The 20,395-nt window shown below is 44.4% G+C and overlaps 1 protein-coding gene across 4 annotated transcripts in view; it reads left to right on the plus strand.

The window, feature by feature from the left end:
• Positions 1-20,395, plus strand: part of ZNF106 (zinc finger protein 106) — a gene marked incomplete at its 3' end in the record, with an annotated part of 54,890 nt that overhangs the window by 24,923 nt on the left and 9,572 nt on the right. For 2 of the 4 annotated variants that reach the window (XM_084776343.1, XM_084776344.1), the window contains exons 5-15: positions 1,842-3,992; positions 5,041-5,668; positions 7,399-7,468; positions 9,462-9,616; positions 9,704-9,764; positions 10,698-11,033; positions 13,546-14,320; positions 14,740-14,795; positions 15,669-15,814; positions 17,936-18,070; positions 19,317-19,433. In XM_084776343.1, the coding sequence (XP_084632469.1) occupies positions 1,842-3,992; positions 5,041-5,668; positions 7,399-7,468; positions 9,462-9,616; positions 9,704-9,764; positions 10,698-11,033; positions 13,546-14,320; positions 14,740-14,795; positions 15,669-15,814; positions 17,936-18,070; positions 19,317-19,433 (4,630 nt within the window). Of the gene's footprint in view, positions 1-1,841; positions 3,993-5,040; positions 5,669-7,398; positions 7,469-9,461; positions 9,617-9,703; positions 9,765-10,697; positions 11,042-13,545; positions 14,321-14,739; positions 14,796-15,668; positions 15,815-17,935; positions 18,071-19,316; positions 19,434-20,395 lie in introns of those variants that run through there. The other 2 variants (XM_084776345.1, XM_084776346.1) reach the window with 2 other exon arrangements.

The raw sequence follows: 20,395 nt of genomic DNA on the forward strand, positions 1-20,395 counted from the left end.
AGATTAGACACTAATATCATAGTTACTGTTCTTTGAGCCCTATAGGTTCCTGTGGTGACATGGTTGTATAACATCATGCACTTATTTCTTTTATTTGTTGATTGATTGAAGCAGGGTCTCTTTATGTGGTCAACTCATATTCTTTGTCCTGGTCCAAGTGCTGAGATTACAGGCATGTGCTACTATGCCAACCTAGATGAATTTTTAATTCTGTTTTGTGAAAAAGGAACTGATTTGTGTCCAGAATACTACAGGCATTAAAGGCCGGTTATGAGCTATCAAGATAGTTCTGTGGATAGAGGCTTGCAGCCAAGCCTGACAACCTACATGCAGACCTCGATTAATACATGGTAGAAGAAGAGAACTGACTCCCATCAATTGTTCTCCAATTTCCATGCATGCACCATGGCATGCCCATGTGCACACATACACAATCAGTCCACCCACACCCACCCCCCCTTTTTAAGGCCAGTTGTGATCAATCTTTAAGAGTGTGTTGTCACCATGCCCAGCCAAAGATTTTATTATATTGTGTGTGTAGGTGTATGTGTGGCTATGCACCACACTCATGCCTACTGTCCATGGAGGCCAGAAAAGAGAGTGTCAGATCCTCTGAAACTAGCGTTCCAGATGATGATGAGCTACCATGTGGGTGCTGGGAATTGAACCCAGGATCTCTGGAAGAGCAGGTGCTCTTAACTGTGAGCCATCTCTGCAGCCCCAAGTCAAGTTTAGAGGAAGAAATTCCAACTCAAAAACTGTTGCTGTGACATTTTATTGTGTCAGGGCCTAAGTGGGTGCTATAGACTCTGTGTAGTCAAGGTTCAGATCTTTGCTCTACCCCTTTGTGTTTGTATGCCTCTATTCATGTTACTTAGGCTATCTAAACTTGAGCCTCTTCATTTAAAAAATAATAAATATATGCCTCTGGATTGTAAAATTTGAGTGAGGTAATCTTCAAAAATGTACTTAGCATTAATGAATTAATCTACATGAAATCCTTGGCAGAAACAAAGTGAATTTTAGGACACTTTATTACCTGGTGTTTTGAGCACTTACCACATGCCGGGGATGTTAGACACACGATAAGCAATTTGTAAAGAAAAATGGTTTTACACATTGCTGTGATACATAAATTGCTCCTTTTTAATCAACACTTTATGTAACATAAATAGCTCGAGCAGCTGTAGCTTCTCTGTAAAAAGCCTCTGGCTCATAAGCTCCTTGTAGCTTCTTATGTGATCCCTTACTTGGCCAGTACTGTTTTACTCTCATTTGAGAGACCTAGTTTATTGTATCAGCTTGGGTCTAAGCCCATTCCAAATAGGAACTGTAGATAAATGTTTTCTTTGACTACTAACAGCCATGGATGGCCACTTGATAAAGTGTTTAATAATGAAGGTATTCACTCAGAGTGTGATCTTGCCACTTAAAGTGGGTTAAAGTGTAGATGTTTCAGTTAGAACCTACGTCTGGAAAAATGATGTGTGGCCACTGACTAAACATGGAGTTACATTAACAATAATCCTAACCTCAAACATCAGGGCCTTAGTTTGAAAAGAGCTGCATAATGAAAAAAGTGCCAAGATACTAGAAGCAAAATTTCACAGTAGTGACCTCTCCCCCCCCCCAAACCAGAAGCAAGAGAGGGCAGTTAGCATAAATGTGTCCAATTGTTAATGTTTCTAGTATGAAGGGGGAAGGTAGTCTATTACATTATAGGTATAAAAGCAACTACCAGAAGTAAAAATGGGCCCCATTCTGTAATCTGAGTAAGAAGAGGAGAGGGGGACATATAAGAATTTCATTAAATCCATAATGACAAACTGTTTTTCTTTCAGGCAAAATGAACCTTCCAGTAATAGCCAAGAAATAAGCTCAGAGGACAGGCAACTCCCGTGGAGACGAGAAGACCGGATCCCTTACCAAGACAGGGAGAGCTATAGTCAACCAGGGAGGCATCACCGTGGACCTCCACAGAGGGACTGGAAATGGGAAAAGGATGGCTTTAATAATACTAGGAAAAATAGCTTTCCACATTCTTTGAGGAATAGTGGGCCAAGAGGAAGTTCTGGGTGGCATAAAGGTGCTGCAAGAGGCTCTTCAACTTGGTTCCACAGTCATAGTAATTCAGGAGGAGGTTGGCATTCAAACAATGGGATGGCGGATTGGAATTACAATGGTACAGGAAGGAATCCCAATTGGCATTCTGAAGGAACAGGTGGCTTTCCCAGCTGGCACATGAACAACAGTAATGGAAACTGGAAATCCAGTGTACGTGGTGCAAATAGTTGGAATTACAATGGCCCTGGAGACAAATTTCAACAAGGCAGAAACAGAAATTCTAACTATCAAATGGAAGACATGACCAAGAAGTGGAACAAGAAGTCTAATAAGCCAAGCAAGTACAGTCAAGAGAGATACAAATGGCGGTGGCAAGACGGCGACAAAGCTGGCAAGCACAGAAGTCTTTCTGAGGGATTCGCAAGTGACAAGTTTCCTTCAGAAGGCTTGCTTGAGTTTAGTTTTGAGCAGCGTGAAAGTCAAACCACTAAACAAACAGATATGGCAGCCTCAAAAATTAACAGAAAGAGTAGCAACATAGCAAGAGAAAAGTTCCGCCGCTGGAAACCTTACCCTTCCCAGATATCTCCAGATTTACAGTCAGCTGTGAAAGAAATCATTGACAGCAAATCAGAAATGCTAGATAAGCCTCTCTTTAATTTTGGCTTAATAACCACAGGGTTACAAGAACCAGATGATAAAACAAGCAGTCCTGAAGTGCTCAAAGCACAAAAGGAAGCACTTCCTGGATCTCCCCGTCACAAAGCCACTTCTGATGCCACTGCTTTCTGTGAGGATGTGAAAGCCTGCCCCAGCACTGAACAGTCTGAACCGCATCAGAAGTCAAATAAGAGTCCATTGAAATTCCCACTCCTTCCACTTCCAACCCCCAAATCTGGTCCTCATGTCAAGAACCACTCAATAACCAGTGAAACCAAATCCTTTCCCCCTGGAGATTGCTCCCATCCCCTGAACAAATCCACTTTAGAAGGTAGCCATGGTTCTTCCTGCACATCCAAATCACATGATGTAGGTCCTTGTGTTTTAAAGGAGAGTAAAACTGTAACAGGCACCCAAAAAGAACATGCTGAAAAGTTAAATGACTCATCACAGGAAATCCAAGAGGTGCTGCAGCATCCCAAAACACTGCAAAGTCCCCCCTGTAGCACGCCCAGGGCCGAGAGCCATGCAGAAGGAAGTAGCAGTGTAGAAGAGTCTACAAAAGACTCAGGGAACGATGAGTTTCAGGCATACTCAGCTGAAAGTGATAGAGCAACATGTAGTCCAGGAAAGCATGGTGTGAAAGGTGAAGGCGTGGCTTCTGCAACGGCAGAGGCACTGTCCTGCAGCGCGCATACCGTGGATAAGGAACAAGGGACCCAGATCCTGGGAACATCTGACAACCTTCCCACCTCCCCACATAATTCCACAGCTCACCAGAAAGAGGCCGAGTTACAAGTAACGGCAGAAGCCAGTCCACACCCTGGCTTACTGCTAGACTTGAAGACCTCCCTAGAAAATGCACAGGATAACAGCCTTGTTAAATCCAATGGGCCTTTTGAAACAGAAAGCTTTGAGGGTACTAGCTTGGATGCAGAGCTTCAAAAAAATGATATCAGTAATCAGCCCCCAGGCACACTCCTGCCTGAACTAAGTAAATTAGGTTTTCCTGCCTCACTCCAGAGAGATCTAACCCGGCACATTAGTTTGAAGAGCAAAACTGGAACACATCTCCCAGAGCCCAACCTCAACAGTGCTCGACGCATCCGCAATATTAGCGGCCATCGAAAGAATGAGGCAGAAAAGGAGTCTGGGCTCAAGCCAACCCTGCGCCAGATCCTAAACGCATCTCGGAGAAATGTCAACTGGGAACAGGTCATTCAACAAGTGACCAAGAAAAAGCAAGAGCTGGGCAAAGGGTTACCCAGGTGTGTGCCTTTCAGTACCTGTCCTTGCTTTCTTTAAAGGTTACCACCCTTTGCCTATGATTAAAATTGAGTTCTTGTTCTGCTTAATTAAACTTTTGCCGAAAATGTCCATTGTAAATGTCTGCTTTAATTTAGTATCAAGCAGTAGCTGCTCCTGTATGGCAAGTGTGATAGTCTTTCCTGGCAGGGCACCGCTAAGATGGAGCATACCTGAGAAGCTAACATGTCATTTTGGTTTAGATGGACTAGAACATGTTATCCTTTCCTGAATCTTAATGTTAGGAACCAGCGGGAAAATGTTTAACTGTTCTTAACTGCCTTTCGCTCAGCTTGTGGATACCTTCCTATATGCACTCTGGTGTTCAGTGAGGATTGTAGAGCGCTGTCTCTGTTTTTGTTTGTTTGTCTGTTTGTTTGTTTTTCGGGACAGGGTTTCTCTGTTACACAGAGCCCTGGCTATCCTGGACTCTCTTTGTAGACCAGGCTGGCCTCAAACTCACAGAGCTCTGCCTGCCTCTGCCTGTCAAGTGCTGGGACTAAAGGTGTGTGCTACCACACCTGGCTTCTCACAACATTTTTGAGGTGGTATTCTGAGTGGTCAAGAAGTGTTCAACATAGGTTTGCTGCTTGGAAAATCATAATTTTACAACAATAAGTGTTGCCCTTCAGACTCAGGGTCTGTCTGTGTTGTTGTTGATGCCTTTGTCTTGTTTTGAAAAGTGCATGGTGTGGTAAACTAGGAAGTCATGCTTAGTGGTGGTGAGTGGCTGGTAAGCTGGCTTCTTTGTTCCTAAAATGTTTATAGTAGACAAGAAGCTCTATTTGAGAGGGGGAAACCCTGTGTTCTCATCGCCATACATAGTTGGGATTTAGTGCCTGTGATGCTGCAGTATGTGCTTACTTTGTTCTGGGTCCCATGTCGGAGGTAGCACTCCTTGACAGCAGGAACTGTCCTCTGTAACCTCTACATAATGGAGCCTGGCTCTTTAAACATTGGTCTTCACCCAACCATATCTGATTTGTTCCTTTTCCTTCTTCTCTTTTTAAGGTTTGGCATAGAAATGGTACCTTTGGTTCAAAATGAACAGGAAGTCTTGGATTTAGATGAGGAGCCGGATCTGCCCAGTCTAGAAGGATTCCAGTGGGAAGGTGTTTCCATTTCCTCATCCTCTGGCGTGGCAAGAAAGCGAAGCCTCTCTGAAAGCAGCATGATCATGGACAGGCCTCCTGTCTATAGCTTTTTTAGTGAGGAAGGTACTGGCAAAGAAAATGAGCCCCAGCACAGTACTTCACCTAGTACGGCGTTGAGTGCTGCCCAGGGTCAGAAGGCAGCCGTGTATCTTGAACAGGAAGGGGCACCTCTGACGCCTTCTGTCAGAACAGGCGAAAAGGTTGGAAACATTTCTACCCAAAGGCGACATAGTGCACAGTTACCATCTGATCACGTAATGCCTTTCATACATTCAGCCAGAGACCTGAACAGCCAGGAGAGGTCTACGCCGCTGTCAGAGTGCCATGCCCAGGAGAGCACTGGAGAAGGAAACTCACTCTCGTCAAATGCATCTTCAGTTCATGCAAGCTCTAGCTTAGCAGATGCAGCCACTGACAGTAGCTATACCTCTGGTGCTGAGCAAAACGATGGTCACAGTATTAGAAAGAAGCGAAGAGCCACCGGGGTGAGTATCTTGTGTAAAGACTTACTTGAATGTTGCATAGAAGGGCTTGACTGATTTCTCTTGGGTATCTGGTTTCCTTTGCTCTGGTACAGAATTCTAATACTCTGTAACTCGCATTCTTCTGGCTTCTCTCACCTGAGTAGCACCACTAAACCAGATGTAATGTGATATGACTGTACAGTACCAGGAAAATATGAAGTCATCTCTAAAACTAGTCTCCCAGCAGCACTTCCTCTGACTGAGGATAGGTCACATCTTCAGATGTAACTTAATCTGTTTTCATAGAGGCACTCGGTGTAGCAGTCATGAGTCCAGCAAAGCAAAATCTGTAATTGAATTAGACAGCAAAAACTGACCAGTCAGGGACAACAGCACAGGCTTGGGAACGGGCTGTGTCTTTGAACGTTCATCTTAGTAAGTGTTTCAGCAAACAGCAAAATTTTACTGTACTTGGGCCAGTACTGATGGATCAGGGCTGCAGAACAGACTGGGGAGCTGAACTGCGACCCAAAAGATAAATTTTGCATGGCATTTTAAAAAGATGAGCCCCAAAGTGAGGGGGAGCTGGGCGGGCTGTAGTGCCCGGTCATTTTGACACAAGGGCTTGAGCAAGAGCGTAGACATGGCTGAGTAGGTGTTACCTGGGTCACCTGGATTCAGGGTCCTCAACTTGGCTTTCGCAGTCAAGTCCTCTTCTGGCCCAGAAGTCAGAATGTTAAGGGAACAAAGGAACAGGCAAGCTGCATGAAGTCAGCTTAAGTTATGGCAGGCACTACATTTGTGACTTGTGTACCTCAGTTTAGATAGTTGCAACTTCCCTCTTTCCGTTCTTTCCTGGGTCACAAACGAACATGAACGCCTGGACGTTCTGGGCCTGGGAGTATGAGCTCAGCTTTGACCCTGCCAGCAAGATGGAGGTTGTTCCTGAGATAGCTGGACTCAGGCAACTGTCTCCTAACAGCAGGGCGTGTGTGGATGTTAGGTTCTTGGTTAAGCCAGAAGGTCAACACTGGAGAGCCTTAATAGTGTCAACTGCATACCCATAAACACTGTGTAACACTTTCTTAGTCTTTTGTCTTTTGTCCGTAGTTACCGGCCTGATCCCATAAGGTCCTTTTCCTTCATTTAAGGAAGGAAGGAAACCTGTGCGTCTCTGGCTCTCTGATAATAATGGTGATGATGGTGAGACCTCTGTACCACGGTCCCTTTCTGAAAAGGAAGTTACTGGTGGTTATACCATCCAAGGGCACCCACTTCCCATTGAAAGCTGAAGCCCCAATTCTGCATCTCTAAGCCAGCAGAGATACTGTTAGATGATTTTACATATACTTGAAGCTTGAGATTTACCCGTTTGAAAAGCCGTTATCTTGTGGTTTGTCATCCAGTGGGTTAGCTTCTCGTTGGAAAGGTTTTCTTTGGATTTTAGAGTGGAACCAATGCCAAGGTGAAATCAATAGAATGTTCTGGCTCTGCCTCTCCTGTCTGTGTGTCACTTCACCTCGATGGAATGCTGAGCACAATGGGCGTTAGTGAATCTAAGAGACCAGAAAGCGCTTGGCCTTGAGCTCTTTACTAGAAACATTAAGTCACCTAGTGAATGTGCACAAGGCCTCTGTTGTCCCCTCAGAGATGGTAGCGATAGCAAAAGATGCCAACACGATGACTCTCTTTTTGTCCTTCTCTTATATAATGGCATTTATATATTCAATATCAATTTTCTCTCTCTTTAGGATGGATCATCCTCTGAACTACCGAGTCTTGAGAGAAAAAATAAACGAAGGAAAATTAAAGGAAAGAAAGGTACGACTACAGAATGCTGTAGCAAAACATTATTGTTTTTATTTTTACAATGCTGGGCCTTGAACCTAGGGCTTCATACATGCTAGGTAGGTGCTCTACCTTTGTCTCTGACCACGAGAAATTGCCGGGATAGCACTTGAGCCTCTTTTGGTGTGTCAGTTTCTAATCATCAAACACTGGCCACTTGCTTCAAAGTACTGATTGTTTGTTTTGAGACAGGATATTGCCATATAGTCCAGACTGGCTTGAAACTTGGAATAATCCTCTTGTCTCGGTCTCCTGGGTGCTGCGGTTACAGGCTTGTAGCATCATTCCCCAAGGCTTGCTGTGTTGTTGTTTTTTAGTTGAAAAGGGAGCTGGGTTGTGGCTCAGTGGAGAAGTACTTGCCTAGATGGCATGGGGCCCCTGGCTCAGTCTATAAAGCTAGGCTAGCCTGGGCTGCAATCCTGCTTTAGCCTCTGGGAAACTAGATTGTGAACTTATGTCACCATACTTGGCTTTTCTCACATTGTTGTCTTGTTTAAAAGTAGAGAAAAATTTGATTGCTTGCTATATCTGATTGCGGCTAAGAAATACATGATCCTGTGTAGACCCGAAGGCTGTTATGCTGTAGGCAACATAGGCAGGAAGCCTCACTCAGCCTTTCCGGTTGGAACGAGAAGGGTCATTTAATTAAAATGTGTCCCTCTCGGGGTTTCTCTCTTTTGTTCTGAGGTTTCTTTTTTTGTTTTGTTTTCTTTTGTTTGTTTGTTTGTTTTTGTTGTTGTTGTTTTTCAAGACAGGGTTTCTCTGTGGAGCCTTGGCTGTCCTGGACTCTCTCTCTGTAGACCAGGCTGGCCTCAAACTCACGGAGATCCACCTGCCTCTGCCTCCCCAGTACTGGGATTAAAGGTGTGCGCCACCACGCCCAGCTGTTCTGAGGTTTCTTAACCTGTGACCCAGACTAGCCTTGAACTCAGGGCGGTTCTCCACCTCATCCCAAGCCCTGGATACAGCTTGCAAGCCACCACACCTAGCTTCCCTCTTGCTCTTCTAATGTGAATTGAGTGTGTGTAGTACAAAGAACAAGGTCTGATTCAGGTCTGTTTAGTTATCTATTCAGTATCAAAACTAGATTTTCTTCAGGAAAGCTTTAATTGCTTTTTGTTTGTTTGTTTTGCTTTTGCTTTTCTGCGACAGGGTCTCTCTCTGTGTAGCCTTGGCTGTCCTGGACTCGCTTTGTAGACCAGGCTGGCCTCAAACTCACAGTGATCTGCCTGCCTGTGTCTCCTGAGTACTGGGATTAAAGGTGTGCGCCACTACCAGGAAAGCTTTAATAAAGAGTACTGTGATGCTGTTAGTAGAGAAAAAAAGAAGAAGGAAAAAAAAAAGGCCTCAGCACATTGCGACTGTATCAGACTTAAAGGCCTTTGTATCTTAGGAGAAACATCTGGGGTAAATGTGTTGGTACACTGGGGAGGTGGAGACAGGGAGATTAAAAATAGTTCAAGGCTATCAGATACCTAGAAAGTTCAAGGCCAAACATGGCTATATAATGAGACCCTGTTTCAGTTTTAAAAACAACAAACAGCTGGGTGTAGTGGCAGAGGCAGGAGGATCGATGTGAGTTCGAGGCCAGCCTGGTCTACAAATCAAGTGCAGGACAGCCAAGATAACATAGAGAAACCCTGTCTTAAAAAGCAAACAAACAAACAACCAGAAGAAGAGCCCAAGTGCTATAAGTCTGAAGCTCAGTCTCAGCCAAAGTTCTGAGTAAGAAGCAGACAGTCTGCACTTGAGGACAGAAGTCTCCCTAAAGGCCATGGTGCGGGACTGTAAGAACCTATTGGTTCTTATTTCAATTTTTTAGCTTTGATGTCATCAGGCCGGCCATGTATTTTATAAAATCCATGGGTCTCATTCACTTGTTGAGAGAAAAAGACAGGTTTGTTCTAAGCTTCTGTATTTCTATCTTGAAGAAACTGTTACTAACCTGGGCCTTTTGTTCTGACAGAACGTTCTCAGGTTGACCAGCTGCTGAATATCTCCTTAAGAGAGGAAGAACTGAGCAGGTCACTGCAGTGCATGGATAACAACCTCCTGCAGGCGCGGGCAGCACTGCAGACAGCCTACGTCGAGGTCCAGAGGCTGCTCGTGCTCAAACAGCAGGTAAACATAATAGCTGCAGAGTCCTAGGGGCACTGATGAGCTTGAGAGGTGGATTTTAAAGTACTTAGCAAAGTATTTTACTTTCAGATAACTATGGAGATGAGTGCACTGCGGACTCACAGAATACAGATTCTGCAAGGATTACAAGGTATTTGGCGCATGCCTGATGAACTGTTACTTTTGGTTTTCTTCATGGGAGCATCGTACATTTCCCCGCATGTCTCAGTGGTCTCATGCTGTAAAGCCCAGAGACTTAGTTAGATGTCTCAGAATGTTCAGCTGGGCTGGGTGTCCCAGCCTTTGGCCTCTGCTGCTCAGGAGGGCTGTGAGGTCAAGGGTTATCTGGCTAGAGAGTAAGTCCAAGGCCCATCTGTGTCTCAAAATGATAGCGTAAAGAGAAGTGGCGATGTGGCTTCGTTGTTGAGTGCTCACTCTGGGCAATGCCTTCGGTTCGGTTTATAGTGTGGGCTCACAGTGACGGAAGGAGGAAGAACAGCCGGGTATCAGCTTTGATTAGGTGTCAGGGCTGAGCTCAAAGCTTGGCTTCCCTTGGTAACTGTGCTGTATGACTTGGACGCGCCATTTAAAATTTTTTTCTTTTTTAAAAATTTTCATTCTTATTTTTTGACAAGGCTTTTCTCAGTAACTTAGGCCATCCCACGACATCACCGAGGATAACCTAGAACTCTTAGCAATCTACCTTTCTCAGACTATTAAATATTAGGATTGTAGGAGTGAGCCGCCCTTACACTTTGAGAAATTTTAATTATTTCCTAATCTTTAAAAACACATATTGGGCTATATAGAGAAACCCTGACTAGAAAAACCAAAAAACACCCCCCCAAAACAAACAAACAAACAAACAAAACCCACATATTGGAAGTCAGGTGTGGTGACACACATGCCTTTAATCCTAGCACTGGGAATTGAGGCAGATGGATCTCCGTGAGTTCCAAGACAGCTAGCACTTTATACAGTGGGACCCTGTTTCAGACAAAACAAGTAAAAATTGGCTAAGAAATAAATAATTTTCCAAATAGCATTCTTGCATTTGTATGTGTGTCTGTGTTTCCTGTTCTAGAAACATATGAACCTTCTGAGCACCCAGACCAGGCTCCCTGTGGCCTCACAGCAGGAGAACAAAGGAACAACCAATCTCAGACATCTCTTGAGACCACACTGCTGCCTCCTCCCTTTTTCCCAGGGTTTCTGGAGCCACCTCCTTCCCATGTGACTCCACCGCCCACTGGAACCGCTCTCCACATAACCACATCTACTTTCCCAGCCCATGGAACTGTCCCCGACTCATCGGTTCAGATCAAACAAGAGCCCATGTCTCCTGAACAAGAGGGGACTGTGAACGCTACACCACAAGGCTCTGCTTCCAGTGTGTCCAAGGAATTACTGCAGACTAATAGTAAGTAAGCTTTTCTCTGAGTTCAGGGCATCCCTGCAGGCCACTGTGTAAAGCCTAGTAAAACAGAGCCCACACATGTTGGTGCACACCTTTAATCTAGCACTTGGGAGGCAGAGGCAGGTGGATCTCTGCGTTAGAGATCACTTGATCTACATAGCAAGTTTCAGGCCAGCTATGGCGATATGGTGAGACCTTGTCTTAAAAATAACTAATTATTATAGTTAGTTTTTCATTGACAGCTATCTCATATAGGAGGGATATTTACAAATACTTCATAGAATGTGGGGCTGGAAAGATGACTTGCCGGGTAAGGGCCTTGTCATCAAACCTGATGACCTGAGTTAAGTCCCTAGGACATACATGGAGAAAGAGAACCTGGACACCCATATGCACAACACACACACACACACACACACACACACACACACACACACACATGTAAATTCTTTTTTTAAAAAACTAATAAAATATTTCAGAGAATGTAATTTAAGTTTCATTGTTCCCTAATTTTCTCAGAGCTTATGAGTCTACATTAGTTTGACACTTCTAAATGGTTACATTTGTCTCTGTGATATATGGGTTGAGATTGGCCGGTCTGAGCCAGGTATGGTGGCGCATGCCTGTAATTCTAGCACTCAGAAAGCAGAGGTAGGTGGATCTCTTGTGAGTTCAAGGCCAGCCTGGTCTATAAAGTAAGTCCAGGACAGCCAAGGCTGCACAGAGAACCCCTATCTCGAAAAACAGGGTGGAAATAAAAAAGATCGGCTGGCCTGTTTACTCAGTAAGGCATGTACTCTGAATTTCTGAGCATTTAGTGCCTGTATTACCTCATAGGTAAGCCAGGACTGATAAAACCATGAACGACAAGTGGCCATGTTGGACACAGGGGTCTAGTGAGAAGTAGCAAGGGAGCTTACCCCTTGCCTGGTTTAACAGTTGAGGATAACGTCTTAGCTGTTTTCATAACTGCAAATGTCATTAAAAATTCAGTCAAAGCCGAGCGGTGGTGGCGCACACCGTTAATGCCAGCACTCAGGAGGCAGAGACAGGCGGATCTCTGTAAGTTCGAGTCTAGCCTGGTCTACAGAGTTAGTCCAGGACAGCCAGGGCTACACAGAGAAACCATGTCTCGAAACACCCCCCCCCCAAAAAAAAATCAGTCAAAAAAGCAAAAAGGCAGTCCAAATGAAATGGCTCAGCAAAAGAAAGCTCGCCAAGTGAGCCTGACAACTCTAAGTCTGTGATCCCAGCACTCCTCGGGGCGGGAAGAGAGTTGCCTGGAAGCTTGCAGGCCAGCTAGCTTGGAGTGTGGAGCACAGCAGCAGAAACCAGCACGAGAGAGCTGCCTCAGTGTGGTAGAAGGCAAGAACTGACACCCAAAACGTGTCCTTTGACCTTCACGCTTATGCCATGCTATCTGTGTATACACACACACACACACACACACACACACACACACACAGAGAGAGAGAGAGAGAAATGTGGGGTTCCTTAAGCTGAAACAATTCGGAAAATCTCTTCAGGCTGCGCTACTCACACGCCCTGTTGCAGGGCTTATTATGTAGACACAAGATGAATGTCTGTGATCTGTCATTTGAAGTGTAAGTTACTTGGATGGAGTTCGTATTTAGGTTTTTAAATGATAATGCATTAGGGCTGGGAAGATGACTCGGAGTAAATGCACATATCAGCAAGTCTGAAAACCTGAGTTTGATCCCCAGGATTTATACTGTTGAAAGACAGAATTGACTTCTGCAAAATATTCTGACCTTCACAGAAACTCATAATCACAAAATACATAAAATATAGTTAAATAGTAAAAAACAATTCATTTACATAATGAATTATACTAGCTTTTTAAAGATTATTTAATAAAAAATAAAAGTTTGGATTTTATTATTATTATTTTTTTTACATATTTTCTATCTCTTTTTAGGGAGGAAGGCTGCTGGACGTTGCATGTTAGGCAAGCCCAGTACTACCACTAACCTACAAACTATAATTCCTGAGCTGTATTCAGTCTGTCTTAAACCATAAGCATATGTTTACCTCTAGACTATATAAAGGACATAGTTTGCCATAATCTGACCTTAGGTCATTTTCCTTCTATCACTGACCTCATCTGTGGGAGCTGGGGAGTAGGCTCAGTGTCTCACTTACTCTTATAATCAGTGGGGACCCAGCACCCCACAGTAAGATGAAAAGCTGAGGTAGAGTCCTCAGGAAGTCCATGGCATCAGCCAGTCAGGAGCGCACAGTGTATCAGCAGAAGCAGTAAGAGATGCCCTGTCTCCTTGCAAGATAGAAAGCAAGAGTGACTCCCAAAAGGTGTCCTCTGACGTCCACTCAGGTTCCCTGGCACTTGTGCACCCAAGCTTATTCCTTGTATGTACATACACAAAAAGCAGAACCCATATTCCATTAAATATATGAATATTCAAAATAGAGGAGAAATCAGTAGACAAAGTCCCTGCCTGTGGAAGTTCATTTTCTGTTTGATTTCCTGATTCAGGAGCAGTCAGTGACAGCTGCCCAATTTACCCAGCCATCCCTGCAGTGATAACATCAGCATCAACACAAAGTTGCCAAAACGCTGGCCAATATCTGAATTTTTCTGTGGTGCAAGGAGACTCCAGAAGCAGAGAAAACTCACCCCCTTGCCAGTCTCCCGATCTTCCTGGCATAAAGAGAGGTGAAGAGTCAGCCAGAGGCAGCAGTGGCTCCGAAGCCTGCAGCAGTTCTTTTTTAAGACTGGCTTTCACTCCCGAAACTCCTGCGAAGGAGGAAACTCAGTCTCCAGCTGACCAGCCTGAGCAGCAGGCACAGTCCACACTGGCATCAGCTGAAACTAGAGGGAGCAAGAAGAAGAAGAAACTTCGGAAGAAGAAAACACTGCGGGCCACACATGTTCCTGAGAACAGTGACACTGAGCAAGATGTGTTCACTGCTAAACCTGCAAGAAAGGTAAAATCTGGAAAGGGAGTTAAAGGCGGGAAAGTAACAACCTCCACCTGGGAAGACAGCAAAACTGCTCGGGAGCAAGAAAACGGCAGGGATGAGCCAGACAGTGAGTCCTCCCTGGAAGTCCTGGAAGTTCCAAATCCTCAGTTGGAAGTGGTTGCCATTGATACTTCTGAATCTGGAGAAGAGAAACCAGACAGCCCATCGAAAAAAGATACCTGGAACTGTGCAGAACAGAACTCAATAGAAACTTCTCGTTCTGGTTGTGATGAAGTTAGCTCTACCAGTGAGCTTGGCACCCGCTACAAGGATGGCATTCCTGTAAGGTAAGGCTGGCGTTCTGTCTGCTCAGCAGCTTTCGTTGACTCATTTACTCTTGTTTGGTTGGTTTTGTGAAGCAGGGTTTCTCTATTGTTGCCTTGGCTGGCCTCGAACTCACAGAGATGCACCTGCCTCTGCCTCCCAAGTGCTGAGATTAAAGGTTTGCACCACCACCGCCAGCTCATTTATTCTTTTAAGTAGAATTTTCTAATTTACTTATAAATCAAAATGTATGTGAAAGAGGTTATGAATAGGGAAAATTCAAATTTTGGGTATTAGAGTTCCTCTCTCTCTCTTTTGACTGTGTTGTAAATTTCAAAGACATTTCAGGTGGAAAAATTGATTCTTTGAGTTGGAAAAACTTTAGTTTTGCTACCTGTCCTAGTCTCCCAGGTGCCAAGAAAATTTTGCTGTTATTTTTCAGTGTGGCAGAAACTCAGACAGTGATCTCCTCCATCAAAGCATCTAAGAACTCTTCAGGTAATTGTTGTGTTCTGAGTAGCCACAGGGAAGGAGGTTTTAGAATCTAGAAGTCAGTTTAAATCTACTTAAATGTATTTATATGGGGTATGACTTTCACACGAACTCTGGTGCCTCATATTTGACCACGTCCCCTGGAGGGGGAGACCTGGTGGCACTCAGAGGAAGGACAGCAGGTTACCAAGAAGAGACTTGATACCCTATGAGCATATACAAGGGGAGGAAATCCCCCTCAGGAACAGTCATAGGGGAGGGGAGTAAGGGAAAAATGGGAGGGAGAGAGGGAAGAATGGGAGGATACAAGGGATGGGATAACCATTGAGATGTAACAAGAATAAATTAATAAAAAAAATTTTTTAAAAAATATAGAATAGGAGATAAAGTGAGAAGTTACAGGGGCTACAGAGATGGCTCAGAGGTTGAGAGCACCAACTACTCTTCCAGAGGTCCTGAGTTCAATTCCCAGCAGCCACATGGTGGCTCACAACCATCTAGAATGAGATCTGGTGCCCTCTTCTGGCCTGCAGGTGTACAGGTGTACAGCAGGCAGAGCACTGTATACATAATAATAAATAAATCATATATATAGCGTTACACCAAGAAGGTTGCCTAGCTCGGCCCCATGTCTGCCGATCCTGGTCTTTGCACTGCGCACTTCCAGCTGTATCAGCTTCTTCCCTTTTCTGACCTCAGTAGTTTTTGGTGGAATCTTCCTAATGAAGAACTTTGAAAATTGTGGTATTCTGTTTGAGGAATTAGAATTTAAGAGGATCTTTTGGTAATTTAAGTCCTCTATTTGTTTGTGATGGTTTTGATTTAGTGTCTTCTAAGACTGTAGCAGACATGTGTCTGAAACTGGTTTATGTTTTCTAGAAATATCTTCCGAGCCAGGAGATGATGAAGAGCCTACAGAAGGAAGCTTCGAAGGACACCAAGCTGCAGTGAATGCGCTTCAGATATTTGGAAACTTACTGTATACTTGCTCAGCGGACACAACCGTCCGCGTTTATAATCTGGTGGTAAGTGTGACGTTGTGAGTGCCTTTGGTGGCAGGTCTTTAAGACTCATTTATGTTGTCATTATCACATGGAAAGGGAACATCCTGTCTTTGGGGTTCAGGCCGATCCTCAACGCACTGTCAGCAGGGACAGTAGGGTCCTCTTCGACTCTGCCTTCCCTGCCACACTTCCCTAAAACGTGCTTGGGAGAGATACTGTACGATGTCTTCCTCTCTCCATTAGAAAGGGGCCTGCACTTTATTCTTTTGCTTTTTCGAGACAGGGTTTCTCTGTGTAGCCTTGGCAATCCTGGACTCACTTTGTAGATCAGGCTGGCCTCGAACTCACAGCGATCCACCTGCCTCTGCCTCCTGAGTGCTGGGATTAAAGGCGTGCGCCACCACGCCTGGCCTGCACTTTCTTCTTGGAACCAACATCCATGGCAAAGGTGACGGCCAGTCAGTGAAGCCTTGAAGTCAGTGACAGGGACAGTCACATACATAGCTGCTACATAATGGAGGGAAGCATGAAATGATTAGTGTAACGTGCTTGAGAAGGAATTTTTCTCTGGTGATTAATTGTAGAATCCAAGCTCTTACGGAAAGTAACAACCTCCCGTGCCCTACCTTCCGCATAACCAGCGCTCCTCACGCTCTAGTTAGGCTTTCAAGGTTTGAATTTATGTTAGAACTTACTTTGTCTCCCCAATGATAATCAGGGCACTTTAGGAATACTTACGTGTCTTCCCACTCAACATCATGAAGATATGAAAACTTCAAAGTTAGATGATGAGCCAAGATGTGTTTCTATAGGCGACAGGTACGTATTAGAAATGCCCTCAGGAGGAGAGTGGCAGCACGAGCCTCTGGCCTGTAGGAGCAGAGCTGGGTGTGGTGGCACACACCGTTAGTCCTCACTTGGGAGGCGAAGGCAGGACGATCAGGAGTTCAGTGTTGACATATTTGTATAGTTTTGGTTTTTTTCAAACTCCTGTTCTAGCTCCCAAATAATGACCCAGATCCCTATTACCTTTCCTGATAAGCTTTAAAGCCTTAAGATGGGCAGATACTTTTCTAGCCCATCTGCGTTGGCCTGGCCTGTTTCTCAGCCACGTGCCCTTTTGCCCGCCATCTAGTCTCCCCCTGACCGCTCCTGCTCCATCTTTGTCCTAATGGAGACTCCCTCATGGTAACCTCCTCATGGGCTCCTTCTCCTCAGTCTTCTTGTCTCCCACCTGACACCCCCTGACTAGGATCGGAAGTCCTGATGTTAGGCACACAAATCAGCAACTGAATACACAGTGCACAGGACCATCCCCAACAGTTCAAAGCCAACCTCTGGTACAAATGCTAGAAATGAGCTTAAGCTACATGAGACTGTGTCTCAAATATATTGTGAGTATTGTAATAAAGCTGGTAATCAAATGCAAAACTGTTCTGGGCAGCCAGCAACAGTTTGGATTCTCTAGGTCCCTTGGTCCATATAGTAGAAACACTTGACCTAGGCAGTAAGTGAAATTCTCTCTTGCCTCATGGTGAATCACCCTAAGTATTTTTGGGTGTGGCTCAGTAAATATTATAGTAGTTGTAGATTCATCGCTGTATGTGATTTTGCTTGGCCTTCAGTGAATATCAGATGTTTATTAAGCACACTGTGTGCCAGGCAGCATATTTGGGTTAAATATAGCAGTGGACTAGAAGTTTTGGCATGTTTTTATTAACAAAAGGCATTGTCTTAATTTCTCTGTATAAGTTACTTTTCTATTGCTGTGACAAAACACCATGACCAAGGCATCTTCTAGAAGGAGGTGTTTATTTGGACTTACAGTTCCAGAGGGTTGTAGTCCATATGGCGGGAGCAGTGTGGCAGCAGGCATTGTGGCAAGATTAGGGAACTCCCATCATGAGCCTAAGGAATGGGGCAGAGAGAGTGAACTGGAAATGCCATGAATCTAAGCCCCTCAAAGTCCACCCCGCTGATAAGCTTAGCCCAGCAATGCTGCACCACCCAAAGCTCCCCGAGATAGCACACCACCCGGGGACAGAGTGCTCAGATACCTAAGACTACAGTGGACGTTGCTAGTGTAAACCACCACATCTTCTAAATCCTGTGAGTAATAATCTGACCTGTGCTTGACTTTAGAGTCGGAAGTGTATTGGTGTCTTTGAGGGTCACACTTCCAAAGTGAACTGCCTCCTTGTCACTCACACCTCTGGGAAGAATTCAGTCCTTTACACTGGCTCCAGTGACCACACCATCCGCTGCTACAATGTTAAGGTAGGTGGCTCTAGAGAAACCAAAGTGGTCACAGAGAACGTTTAGCTGTATTTACCATCATTCTACTTGTGTGACTTTCTCATTTTTGTTTTTAAACTTATTTTAGCATACTGATACCATCTTAGGGAGGAAGATATTTAGCATACGCCACGTTTTTTTGTTTCTTCATCAGTATCTGATAATTTATACTGTAACAGTATAGCTCCCTTTGGGCTTAGCTTCGTAGCAGGTGCCAGAATTAACCCTAGTTACAAATTTTTTGTTTGGTTTTGTTTTTTCGAGCCAGGATTTCTCTGTGTAGCCTTGGCTGTCCTGGACTCACTTTGTAGACCAGGCTGGCCTCGAACTCACAGTGATCGCCGCCTCTGCCTCCAGAATGCTGGGATTAAAGATGTGCGCCACAACACCCAGGCCTAGTTACAATATTTTTAAATTACATTTACTTACTTTTTATATGAGTGTGTATATATCTATATGTATGTATGTGGACGTCTGAGGATGATTTAGGTTTTTTTCATCAAACTTGGCCACAGGCCATCTCATTGGCCCTTGTTAATGTCTCTAAAGGTTAACTTTTATGGGGGCAAGGGAAAAAAGTCACTGGGTAAAGTGCTTGCCTTAAAGACATGAATTCTATTCCCAGAACCCGTTTTTAAAAAGCTAAGCATAGGTCCTGTAAGATGGCTCAGTGGGAAAAGGCACTTGTTGTTAAGCTTGGGACCAAAGTTCAGATCTGCAAGGTGGAAAGAAAGAGCCAGTTTCTGCGGGCTGTCCTCTGGCCTCCGCACCGTGTCTTGTGTATTCCAGGCTGGCATCAAGGTAATTCCATAGAACTTCTGATCCTCCGGCTTATATCTCCCAAATGCCACAGCACCCTGTTTATGATGTGCTGGGGACTGAAGCCAGGGCTCCACGCCCGCTAGGCGAGTACTCACTCGTCAGCTGAGCTACAGTCACCAGATGCAACCTTATTGCTTATCCTTGTTCATTTAAGAGACTTAAGACTCAAGTCAGCTCTTTATACATTTTTTAATTAGGTATATCAGTATCTTTAGAATTTTTTACTTTTGACAGTCCTCATACTCTGACCCTGAGCTCTTAGCCTTCTATTTTAGAGGAAGATTACCTAAGATAGTCTACTATGTGCTTTTCAGCATCATTTTAAAGTGTTTTGAGGAACACACCTCATTTGCCACTCCCCCCTGTTACTAAGGGATCGGTTTTTTATTTTGTTTTGTTTTTTCAGACCCGGGAATGTATAGAACAGTTAGAGTTGGAAGATCGGGTTCTCTGCCTTCATAATCGATGGCGAATCCTCTACGCGGGCCTGGCAAATGGCACTGTGGTCACCTTCAACATAAAGGTTAGTGGCTGGGAGAGGAGGCTGGATTCCTCTGCCCTCTGTACGTAGAGTGAGTGTGTATGGTGGGAAATAGCAAGCAGCTGTTTGTCTCTTCTTGTTTGGGGAAACAATAGAACTAGCCTTTATTAAAAAACAGCTATCTTCTAGTATAAGGGAGATCAATCCTCCACTCTGTCTGCACAGACTCACATGTTCCAGGACCAAAATGCAGCCCTACTAAATTAAACCAAGCCTGGTTATTTGGGCCAAACAGTGAGTCATAGATTAAACCAGGCTGTCTCATTTTAAGAGTGACACCATGGAAGAAGCATCCAAAATCCCTGTGTATGGATGACACGGATGCTGCTGCTGAGGCTGATTTAGGGCTCATGAAGCAAATTTGAGGATTCCTTTAACAGCTGTGCAGCCTCGCTCTTTCCTAACCCACGGATAAATTTATTTGGTGAACAGATTTCACCATCTTCCCATACTGGGTCCCAGAGTATCCTAGTTTATGTTGTGAGAAAATACTCCAACCAAAAGCAACTAAAAAAGAGAAAGAGTTTATTTGACTGACAGTTCCAGGTTAGACCACTGTAGAGGAATGTTAATTCAGAACATGGCTGTTGTGTCAGGAGATCACATCCAAAGACTTTCTAGGTCTGTGTGATCCAGCAGGAATACAAACATGCCATTAATCCAGGAGACAGGGGCAAACATCTGAGTTCAAGGCCAGCCTGGTTTAGAACAATTATCAGGTAAAGGCAAGCTTAGACCCAGGCGTGGTGATTCATCCCTTTAATCCCAAACAAAAGTAAAGTTACTTTGTAGAAGGAAACATCCATGTTTGAAAGTGATGTCTAATTGAGTGGCAGAAAAGGTGATGAATCCGAGATTTGACAGAATAGGATACACACAACTCTCATGAGAAGAGAGAGGAAAGGAAGCTACTTAAGAGGCAGTTTTTACCAAGGCAATAATAG

The sequence above is a fragment of the Acomys minous genome (assembly GCF_964271855.1).
Source record: "Acomys minous genome assembly, chromosome: 3".
NCBI classification, from domain to species: Eukaryota; Metazoa; Chordata; class Mammalia; order Rodentia; family Muridae; genus Acomys; species Acomys minous.